The sequence below is a fragment of the Catharus ustulatus genome, chromosome 6 (genome assembly GCF_009819885.2).
Source record: "Catharus ustulatus isolate bCatUst1 chromosome 6, bCatUst1.pri.v2, whole genome shotgun sequence".
NCBI classification, from domain to species: Eukaryota; Metazoa; Chordata; class Aves; order Passeriformes; family Turdidae; genus Catharus; species Catharus ustulatus.
The window spans coordinates 46413863-46425144 of record NC_046226.1 but is presented as its reverse complement, the minus strand read 5'-3'; the positions used below and the strand labels follow the sequence as shown (position 1 = coordinate 46425144).

Here is an 11282-nt window from a genome sequence, read left to right as displayed (position 1 = left end):
CGGTTTTCCCTTAGTGAAGCCATGTTGGCTGTCCCCAGACAAATCCTTATTCTCCATATGCTTTAGCCTATTTTCCAGGAGCATCTGCTCCATGATTTTGCAGAGAAGTGAGGTGAGACTGATGAGCCTGTACTTCTCCAGGTATCCCACTTTTCCCTTTATAAAAATGGGGGTTATGTTCCCCCTTTTCCAGTCAGTGGGAACTTTACTGCACTGCTATATATCTCAAATATGATGGATAATGGCTCAGGTACTTCATCCAGCAGTTCCCTCAAGACCTGCAGATGTATCTCATCATCCTCAGCATTTTTCAATAATGTTTAAATTGCATATAAATTCAAGGCCACTGCTCCCTGGATTGATCTCCTGCTAGGCTGGAAGAACTGTAATTTGGAGAGTGTAAGAGAAATCAGTGACTGTACCTTTTATAGCTGTTCATCATCTGAGTAGTCCTGTGTCCTTCACTAGCTTAGTGAACCTGCTGCACCTAGGAGGGGAATGGATGGGATTGCAGTCGGAAGAGAACAGGAAAGCAGCTGGAACAGGACACAGGGCTTGTTCTAAGTGGGTTCACCACATGTTTCATGGGATGCTGCTCTGACTTTGTACTTTACAGAGGGGAAAAACCAGTCTGCTCAAGTCTCTTGTCCATTTTCAGTCTTCTCTCATAATCTTCATTTATGTTTTTTTCATACCTGTCGTTTTTATTTTCCCTTTTCTTCCTCACCTTTCCTTGTACTGATATTTGGATAAATTGGAGTCCTGTGCCACCCATAGCACAGACTGCTTCCATTGGAATATTTTGGTTTGGAGAAGAAAACATGCACATATATTTTCTGAATGTACATTAACTCTTGATTCCATTGGGAACAAGAGTGTGATTTGCAGCAAGCTTTTAATTGTGCCAGTTTTTCCTGTGATAATTCTTCTTTGAAACCTGTGAGCACTTATTTCAAAGGACCTTTTGATAATGAAGATGTTTTGTGTCAGGGTAACCCGCCATGGTGCACAGTTAGGAATAAGAAGGTGTTTAATAGGGAAGAACTTCAATGCACAGACTTCACAGGGAGATTTAAAACTTCAATTTTTATTAGCACCAAATATCAAGCAAGTTCCATGACAACAAGCTGTACTTCCAAGCTGGTGAATTACTTTGTTTAGGGAAAGTGAGTTAGTAATTATATGACACATCAATTCAGTCTATGTACTCTCTTGTGTTGGCATTTGCAAATCCATAATTCCTTCTGTTTTGCACAGGTCTGAGTTCACAATTTCTGTCCTTCCCCCAAAAGTTGGAGTGTTTTCAATCATGAGGTTTTGAGGTGATTCTGCCCTTGAGAGACCATAAGTTAGCTGCTCACCAGAATAGTCAAAGCACCTCTGGCTTCTAGGGGATATTACTGTTTCTAACATATTTGTGTGTCCAGTTCCTGCACCTGAGCTTACAGCATGAAGAATTCACCCAAAGAGCTTGACTTGTACTTCCACACAGTCTCCCTATTCAACTAATGCCAGCTTGGCTTTCAAATGAAATTAACTCAGGGGCCATAGGTGGGGGGGGGAGGGAGGGAGGGAGGGAGGCTGTGTGGTGTTCTGAGATTTTACAAAGCTTTTGGTAACCGACTGTGATAAGAGACCTTGTGTTGGATTATAGAGTGAGAGGTGGGGATCCAAAAAAGCATTAGAATCAGCACCATGCAGGAGTGCTCTTTTCCTGGAGTATTTGCAAATGCTTCATCCTAATTGAGTCTGCAAACAGCTCTAACTCCCTTAAGGGAGGGGGTTTGTTCCTTGAGAAATGACAGCCTGAAAATGAGAGAACTGAGAGTTACACAAACACATTTTTACACTTTTTTTTTAATAGAAGTTATCTTGGCTAGTTGGGCTGCCACAGTACAAACTGTGGGGATGCATATGCTGCCCCAGTCACCTTAGGAGTGTGTGGGTGCAGGTGAGCATTTCAAAAGAACAACAAATGCATCATTTCTAAAATGAGGCATTTTTTTTACCTCGGTATCCTGGGTGCTTATTATTCAAGGTGAGATATAATATCAGAATCTGTTAATTGCATCTGTGGCTGATACAATAACACTGAGCAAGTTTCCAAGGTAAAGTGGCTTAAAAAAAAATGGAAAAAGAATCCCTGCAGCATTAGTCTGCCTGGAGCATGCTAAACAGCCAGTGAGAGTTCTGCTGGATAACAGCGCTTGTCCAGCCCTTTGCAGGCTTGCATCAAGGAACTGAGGACATTAAGAGCAACTCAGATTCAGTCACTACACAGGTCCAGGCTGCATGAATGACTTCGTCACAGTCCTTATTCTGCTCTGTTCTGCTCTGTAGAGACTGTGGTCTCCTAAATCAGTATTAAACCTGAATTTTGTGAGCCATGTAACATGTCTTACCATTGGGCACTAAAATTTATACAGTCAAACAATGAATGCCCTCCGCATTTTACAGACTGGGACTGTGAGTGACCACTTATTTTTGTGTGTAGAACAGCAGATTTAAATGGTAGAGGTGGAAGGGCTGGAGCAGTGATGGACTTAAGCTTTAGGGCCAAAGAAGGGCATTTGTGGAGGAGGGAGATGATAGACTTTGAGAAAACCAGTTCCTGAAATCCCTGTATTTCTCCAGTAATTTTTAGTTTATCTTCAGGATGAATGCTTTACACCAGCAACTCTTGTCACTGTCCGTATGAGACACAGACACATAAGCAATATACATTAACAGTTGAGAATTTTTTATGCCATACTTTGCTTCCTACAGATTTTTGTTTTCTACGTATTTAACTATATACAGTTACACGGTTTATTTTGTTGCCTGTGATTTGAACTATACTCTCTAATAGCAGTACCATGGGAATAGAAGGGGAAGTTTATGGTGGATAATTACCCCATCCTTTCAAACTATTCTTTAATTGCAAGTACAGGAAAGTCTCTGTTAAGCAATTCTGTAGTAATACAGAATATTCTCCTCTGCCTAAACTTCTGCATAAAAGATACCAGGGATTTTTTGAGAAATAAGTTCAACTGATCACCTATTTCTTAATTAAAATCCCTCATCTTAAGATACAGAACTTCTGTTTAGCTGTCTAACACGTGCTGGTGTAGATTTGGTAGTGAATGTTTTCTGGCTGTTGGAGGGAGGAACGTAAACTGCGCTATTCTTGCAGGTTGGCAAACCCCAGGATTTCTAGTGAACAGACAGTATTTCCATGGGGAAACAGTTTATTGCTGGAGGAAACAAGGAAGCAAGGCCCAGGGAAAAGTGACCTACCACACGCAACTAATGGGACTTAAGAAAAAACAGCATGTTTCAAATTATTTGCCAGATTATGTCATACTAATGACAGATTTCTTATTTGTTTGGGGTTTTTAGCATGGTAAGATAAGAAACATAGGGCTCTGTGTTTTGCAGGTTTGATATGTCAAGACAAAACTTTGAATGAAGCTTCATAAGCTGCCCTTAAATCTCTTTGAAAATTATTGCTATGCAGAAAGAAAGTACTTTGTTTTACATGGCCAGAACAATCAGCTAGGCCTGATATTTCCAGGTTGTATTAAGTGTACTTTGGAAAAATAGCAGGATGTGGGATGAAATATTAATCTAGTTGATGATTAAAGTAGGAACAGCTGTGTCTATGCCAACATGTAGTACAAAAGCAAAGACAACTGGGACAGCTACTGGGGGAAGGCACACTGGACTTAGTTGTTTGAAACAATGGGATCTTGAAAATCAATAGAGTACTCAATTACCCAGAGTTAAGCTCTAGTGGAAAGGCAAATTAAGCTGTAAAGGTAATATTGCTGCTGTGAGCCACATATTTCTGTAAGCATCATTAAGTTATTGTTCCTAAAGTACAGAACCAATGGTGAGTAAATGAAATTGAAAGGCAACGTATTAAAATCCGTGTAAGAAGGATTCTTTTAAATGCAACATGAAGAAATTGTGAAACTCACTGCTATACTGCAAGACTAAAGTGTAAAGTTTCACAAAGCCAGAAAGGGATTAAAGATAGATATGGTTGATGAGACCATTTAGTGGTACACTTAATGGGATGAAGACAATTCAAGTGATGTAAATAGCTCTCCTAAATTGAGGGAGCTGTAAGAAACTTCCACCTAAGGTGTTGGTTATCCCTTATGATGCTTCCTGCAATAACCTCTAAAACCTCTGGGTCTCTACTTGTCCCATTACAATTTCAACAGTACACCTGTGGTGGTGTTCAGAATGCACAGTTTAGAGACAATTTCACTTGTAAAGCTGTTTGACCTGTAGGGTACAACAAATTGTATAAAAAAGGCTGTGTTAGACATGACTGCAGATAACATACCTGGCTAACCAGACATTCTTCTGATCTGACAACAGTACAAGCTCCTAGTTGTTCAATTTAAAAACATTCTGGCGTTAATTTTTCAAGTTTTTCTATGTAATTTCTGAATGTAAGCAGCTACCTCAGAAACAAAGTCCTTTTATTTCAAAGTTATCAGTAACAGACAAGCTGTGAACACAAAATAATTTGGTTTGGGTCTGAGTGTTTTTTTAACACTAAACCTCATCTCCCAGTAGTTTCTGAATTATTACTGACTACCACATAATTTCAGGTTGCCTGCCCTTAAGAGGAAAGAGGGGTGTAAATTTACCTGGGAATAGGCAAGCCACCTAAATAATAATAGCAAAGGCAAATTTGTAAGGAAGGATGGGTCAAATCAAAGGTAATGAGAAATGACAAAGGAGTAGAACACTGCAGGGTTTTGTTAAATTGCATACAGTATGTGTGTGTGTGCACTTGCACACACACACCTTTGGGTCTGTATAGAATCACTGTTTAGCTTGTAGTGCAGTTGCTTATAAAGAATACAAAAGACATTTTGTGGTAAACTTTAAAGAATATTTAATAACTTTTTAAAAATAAAATGTATATTTTAAATTTTGTTCTTTATATGAATGCACAAAAATGAACCATTGTAATTGAAGCAACCAAATCCAAAGAACAGAGGAGACCTGCCCACTGTGGGTAAGATACCAGTGACAAGGGAGAATTCACAATGGAATCCAAACAAGATTTCCCATGGCAAGTCCCAATGTGTTTTCTAACTGTCAAACTCAGTATCTACGCAGATCATTTACATTTAGCAAATTCCTGCAGATAAATTAAAGTTAAATAAAGAGTCTGGGTTTAAAATGAATGTCACTGCTGGTTTCTGTTGCTTACCTTTAGTGCTACATTTCTAGCACAACACCGAAGCCAAGGGGTAAATGATAGGCTGGGACTCTGTCCATGCTGACAACCTCCTGTCCTACCCTGGGAAGGTGTGAGAGGCAGCCCAGTCACATGTACTCGGTGTGACCAGTTTGTATTAATTTGTGAGAAGTGAGGGTTTGGGTGGGTTCCCTTAGCAGCCCTGTTGCTGATGCAAGACAGAGTATTTTTACAGCTGCTGTGCACTTCCTTCCTCTCCATATTATAAATCCTACAATGCTGCATTTAAATGCTAATTATTGATAAAATAATAAGCCTTTATGAGTTAGCTTGATTTGAGGGGGGAGACCAAAGAACTATTCATAGAACAGAAACTGAAGTGAATTTCAATGGTTATGCACTGTATGATGAGGAGCTAAGTAATTATGTTGTACAAGTTGGTAAGATTTGGCTGCTAGTGACAATACAGGAAAATAAACCATATTCTATTAAATATGTGGGTTTGAGTCTGTTCTTTTGTTTTGGTATTTTTTTTTCCCTTCTAATAATTGTGAAGATGAACAGGCAAAAGTATATTGGACTGAATCTAAAAAGCTAAATCCTGATGCTGCTGAATTCAGTAGGTTCAGCCATATGCCCTGTGCCTTCATATCTTGTTATTAAGCAGAAACAGCCGTGAAAATAAATTAGGAGAGCTCCTTTATTGCCTTTGGTTCTGTCTTTAATTTAAATGTATTGAGTCCTCCTTCATGTTTAAAGATAAGAAGTCACAATAATATAAAAGGCTTTACTAAAAGTGACAAGACACTAATAGAAGCAATTGGAATGACTTCTCTGTTGCTCTGCCTGCATTCAGTATCAGCAGCCTTTCAAATGGATATTATGTACTACAGGTTACTTATATATAATCAACCAGTTTAATATGAAGTTTTATGTGTAAAATTGAACTTTTTTTGGCTTTTTTGGTTTTTTTAAAATATTGTTGCTGTTACACATCACAAAATATTCTCACCTTGTCGGCAGAGAAAGGATGCAGTGCTCTTAAGGAATTATAGTAAGTCTGAGGCTTGTTATATGCAGTGTGTTCAGAGGTATGAAATGGGATTGTGCTGGTAATGCTGTAAGCACCTTAACAGCAGTTTGGTCTGTGTGGAGTGAGTTAATAACACCAAATATACAAAATAGTCCAGTTCAAATTATTAACAAGTTGCAGTAGCATCTCAGTTGGTAGTGGAAGGATAATATTTTAAAAAGAATTTTTAGCAGCAGTATGTCATCGGGGTTTTTTTTGTTTGTCTGCTTGGGGTTTTTTGGTTTGTTTGTGGTTTTTGTTTTGTTTTGTTTTTTCCCCTAATTGTATGTTTTTGTTGCAGTGACGGGAATTTACAAAATGAATGTTGCTTATACTCCCTTCAGATACTTACTTTTGAAAACCAAGGCAGTTTATCTTGTAAAGACACCTAAACTGTGGAAAATGTTTAGAGGAAGACATAAAATGTGACTTGTCTCCAGTCTGCTTCTCATATTTTGTTTCCACTAAAGCTTTAGCTGAAGTCTAGAAGTGTTCTCTAAGAGAGACTCACAGGAGAAGGATTTGTGATCTCTCTTTTCCCTACACCACCATCAAGCAAATTGATGAGAGTTGCTCTCTGTGGGAGTTCTGCACAATGGTTTGCTCCCATCAACTGAACAGCATCAGCCTGCTGTCTCTGTGTTAATTTTTAATGGCAGGGATCACTACAAATAGACTTGTCTACCTTTTATCTATCAAAAAAAAAAAAAAATCAATGTTTTATGAATGTATTCATCACTCTGTCATGCTGCTTTTCAGTGGTAGAAACTCAGAGTTGTCAGCAGCAGCACCCCTGCATACAGACTATAAACCAAGACAAGAACTAATGGTACAGCTAATCTGGAATTGTGTCTGTGCAAGTTAAGAAAAGAACAGAGTAGGAGAGGGAAGGAACAAACTTACACCATCTTTTGCAGAGCAGGACAGTCTGCAGGTCAGCCTGGGCTCAAGAAGCTGAGAGCATGGAGACTGTGGTGATTGCAACACGATGAGTGAGCCTCTTGCTTGGAGTACAGGGCACCTGTGTGTGGGCTACTTGCTCAGCTTGGGTTTTTTAGGGCTTGTTTGCATGACAGTAAAATCCTTTAGAGTGGTGGGGAGGTTGCTGTGATAGGGATTGAGAAGCCACATAAAATGCTCACAAGTAATACATTACTTTACCTTAGCCTGCACAGCTATATGCCCCACGGGGGTAAAATTTTGGAAGATAATTGTTCTTTTAAATACCAGACTGTCCTAAGCAATTTCCCAGCAAATATGGAGTAGCTCATGCCTGAGGGTGAGAAGTCTGCAAGAAATCAACAAAGAGACAAAAAACCCCCCAAATCTAACAAGTGAGAGTGAATCTGTCAAATAATACAGGTCCAGAAAAGGGTTAGTTATGGGTGTAAAGGAGATTGTTCAGTACGCTGTGGGTTGGCAAGTCCAGCTTTGTGCTGGAAGTTGCCTTTAAATCAAAGCACGCAAAATGTCACAGAACTGAGACCTGCTGCTGAAAGCAGGGTAACTTTCTCTATGAGCTTGATGCATGCTTCCAGTCTGCAGGAATGGCTACACTCAGCTTCCTGGGATAACACAGCTCCATGGTCAGCTCTCTGCTCTAAGTGACAGTGGCTGAGAGCTCCTCAAATGCTGGCTGAAGGGAGCAGGCCATCTGCATTGCTCTGTTTGCCTGTTCTCTGCTTTGTCCTTTCCCTGGTGTCTCCCTGGCACACGTGCACTACCTGGAGCTGTTTGCTGGCAGGGAATTATTTGTTTGAACAATAGGACACATCTGATTTTTAACCTCATCACCAGAAGATGTGCATAGGAGGGTATTACATCAATTACTTCAGTTCTCAGTGAGTGGCTGTTCCCTGGTTTAGACTTCTGCATATCTCTGTGATTCCATGATATTCCAGAAAGTGTGGATTATATTCTAGCCAGCAGCTAGGTAAAGGAAAATGCATCTGAAAAAGAGAAGTGACTCCAGTTCTAACAGAGACTGATGTGTCTTAGCTGTTGTCAGCGTGCAGCTGGGAGAAAAAAAAAGCTAAGCATAAAAGCCATCTGAAGTCTTAATAACTCTCAGAAAAATGCGAGAAAGATTTTTTTCCTCAGCAAGGCAAACTCTATCATACCTGCAGATGATATTATCCCAAAGTAAATTAATGAAATGGTGACATTCAGGGAAGGAACAGCTGACAGCTTTGTACACATCTTCAAGTGTGGAAATGAGTGATATTTTTTGGCAGACTTACTTGAAGCAGGGATGATAAAAAATAAAACCATAGTAGACTGACAGAGAGAGCCCACTCACAAGTTGTTTACTGAAATGAAGATACAGCTGAAAGTAATTACTTGATTCTCAGAGGTATAAGTGATAGTGCCTTGTACAAGAAATAATACTTGTTTTTTTCAGTTGGAATGTAAAATAGGATAGAAAGGTTTCCTCTTTCTGAGGTTAGATGCTGGGTATTTTCACCTCCTTTCAGAAAAGTATGTGTTTATGAATGTAATATATATAACATACACAGTCAACCATCTATATGCCACTGGCAATTAGGAAGTGAGGCAATGTCCAATATTGTTTTCCATTAGCAGGCAAGATCTCGCTGTACGGATTCCGATTAAAAGCCTGACTTTGCAGCGCATAAGATTAAAAATACTCCTTTAAAACAATGTATTTCTGAAGATGATCCTCTCCTGGCTACAAAATCATCTTGAGACACTTGGAGGCAGGGCTGCTTGATCTTGACATTTTAGCTGTGTGCAAACTGTAGTAAAATTACAATTGCATTCAGTGCTAGCTACTCTGTATCTTCTTGCTGAAGAACATTTATTTTCTATGTCCTCGCTTCCAGACTGGGAAATGTGGGAAGGCAGCCTGGCAGCTTTTGCAGAGGTTGCCTCAGTGCCATCTTTTTCTAAATGGATTTGCAGTCAGCCCCTCGTAAGCAGCCTCTCTTGCCTTGCCACAGGCCCTGGAAAAGGAACCATTGCTTTTCTGGTTTTCCTCTGCTTAAAGACAAGGCTGCTTCTTACCTGTGCCAGTTCAAGTACTGACTTTTTCTTTTCTTCCTCCTTCAGTAAAGTGGGGTGATTCACAAAATCTTCAGAAAGATAGCATTATACACAGTTTATAGTACAAAGGGGAGAAAAAAGGTCAGATGAATGAGCATGAAGGAGATTTCTCCTGTGTCCTTTGGAGGAGAAGCAGAAAGATTGGGAATGGTATCTATGCACAGTAGGTGTCTGCCTTGACTACCTGACAATACATGGTCATTGCAAAGGTGAGTCCGAGAATCTAAGAGAAAAGAAACAACAAACAATTGTTTTTCAGTAAGTAAAAAATCCCTATTTATTGAAACAACAAGAAAAAAAGAGAAGAGCATGACATTAGTTTTTTTTGCACACAAGGGGACATGTCACATACTGCTTTTCCTGCCTGTTCATGTTCTTGCTCTGTTCCTAGAGTATGTCTGCCTTTTGTCCTTATCTGTATTGTTGCCTTACAGAATGAACAGTGGGAGCAGGGGAGAGTTGATTTCTCCATCAAGAGCAGCCACCAGATACTGAGAAGAGGAATACTGAAAAAAATTTAGATGCCTTTTGCTTGAAAATATTTTATAGTAGCAATCCCCAACTGTGTGGGTATTCTGTGGGTGTCCCTGTAACTGCTGTTTTAAAAGACACTGGCTTAATCCCTGGCCCTAAGGATGCTGTGGTTTACTTGACTGTACTTTACTTTTCCAAGTGTATGTGTGCACAGATCCCTGTGGGGGAATCACTGGAGACTGAACATGCATTAATCATGGCCATCAATGCCTCATCAACAATGCATGTGTTTTTCTACTCAGCCTATTCAAGAGAAGCAGCAGGGAGGTAGGGATTCTTCTCCCAGCCAAGCACTGACCTGTTGTTGTGCTGCCTCTGGTAGATTACTTCATCAAAAGGGGATGGGGGAGAGAGTCTTATTTTCCTTCCAGCTGAGTACTTATATGACTGTACTAAGTGCTTGTTACTTTCCCTCTGCAAGACCACTGTAAGAGTTGTCACTGAAATTAAGGTCTGACAGGTAGAAAATGTTAGGGTATGAATTCTGTTTTAAGCACTTAATTTGACCTGTTTATGAGTACTTTGAAAGAATATATGAATACACACACAATTATATTTATGAAGAAAAAAATGGTTATAATATTGTTACTTTCTCAAGGCTCACTCTTCCACAGTGAAAACAATTATTAGGTTTTGATGTGCTGTTTATAGCAAGCACTGGCCTTTTGGAAGTATCCCTGAACTCTGCCTTCTGCTTCCTGGCAAAGGAACACCTTCAGGGACAGCTATGTAACAAAGCAGTGATGGCTGCATTTGGTTTATAATTTGAAGCATGCACAACTGAGGAAGAGTCTTCTGTTGCATGTGCTGCATGTCCTTCAAATTATGTCACTGTATGATTCTATAAGATGCTTAACATGAAAAACTGTCACATGCTATGGGCAAGAACAAAACTGAAACAGCAGCAAGAGAGGAAGCCCAGCTCATTTTAGATGACAGTGCACAGAAACTTTTTGTCATCAGGTACATTCAATCACACCAGGCAGCTGGAAGGCAGACTGAAAATCTGTTGTGTTCTGAGGTGTTTTCCCTGCACTGCACAGGATTTATTAGGAATATGAATTTGCATTTTTAAATTGTCTGAAGTGTTTCCTTCCATGCAAGCTAGCAGTGTCTTTCTGTCAGAAAGATAGTATTGTATTAGAACTTTATTATATTTAGGGTATTTATGAGAAGGACTCTGACCATGGGCTGCTGGGGGTTTTTAGTGTATCCTTTAAAGATACCCTAAATGCTGAACGGATGCTCAAAAGCTGGTTTGTTTTTTAAATTATGGTAATATATTAACAACAGTCATAAATTATCTGTCTGCCATATGATCTTGTGCTTTTTTTCTCCAAGCCTATCTGCTTACTATACTGGAACAAACCCCAAAACTCTAAACTCTATTGAATTTGGGCCTGTGAGGCA

The 11282-nt window shown here is 39.5% G+C and overlaps 1 protein-coding gene across 8 annotated transcripts in view; it reads right to left on the bottom strand.

Moving 5' to 3' along the window:
* Window positions 1-1067: 1067 nt before the first annotated feature.
* TSPAN4 (tetraspanin 4) overlaps window positions 1068-11282 on the bottom strand; it is a 414148-nt gene continuing 403933 nt past the window's right edge. For 5 of the 8 annotated variants that reach the window (XM_033061612.1, XM_033061613.1, XM_033061611.1 and 2 more), the window contains one exon: window positions 1068-9561. In XM_033061612.1, coding sequence (XP_032917503.1) covers window positions 9493-9561 — 69 coding nt within the window. In that variant the 3' untranslated portion in view covers window positions 1068-9492. The remainder of the gene's footprint in view (window positions 9562-11282) is intronic. The other 3 variants (XR_004418137.2, XR_004418138.2, XM_033061610.2) reach the window with 3 other exon arrangements.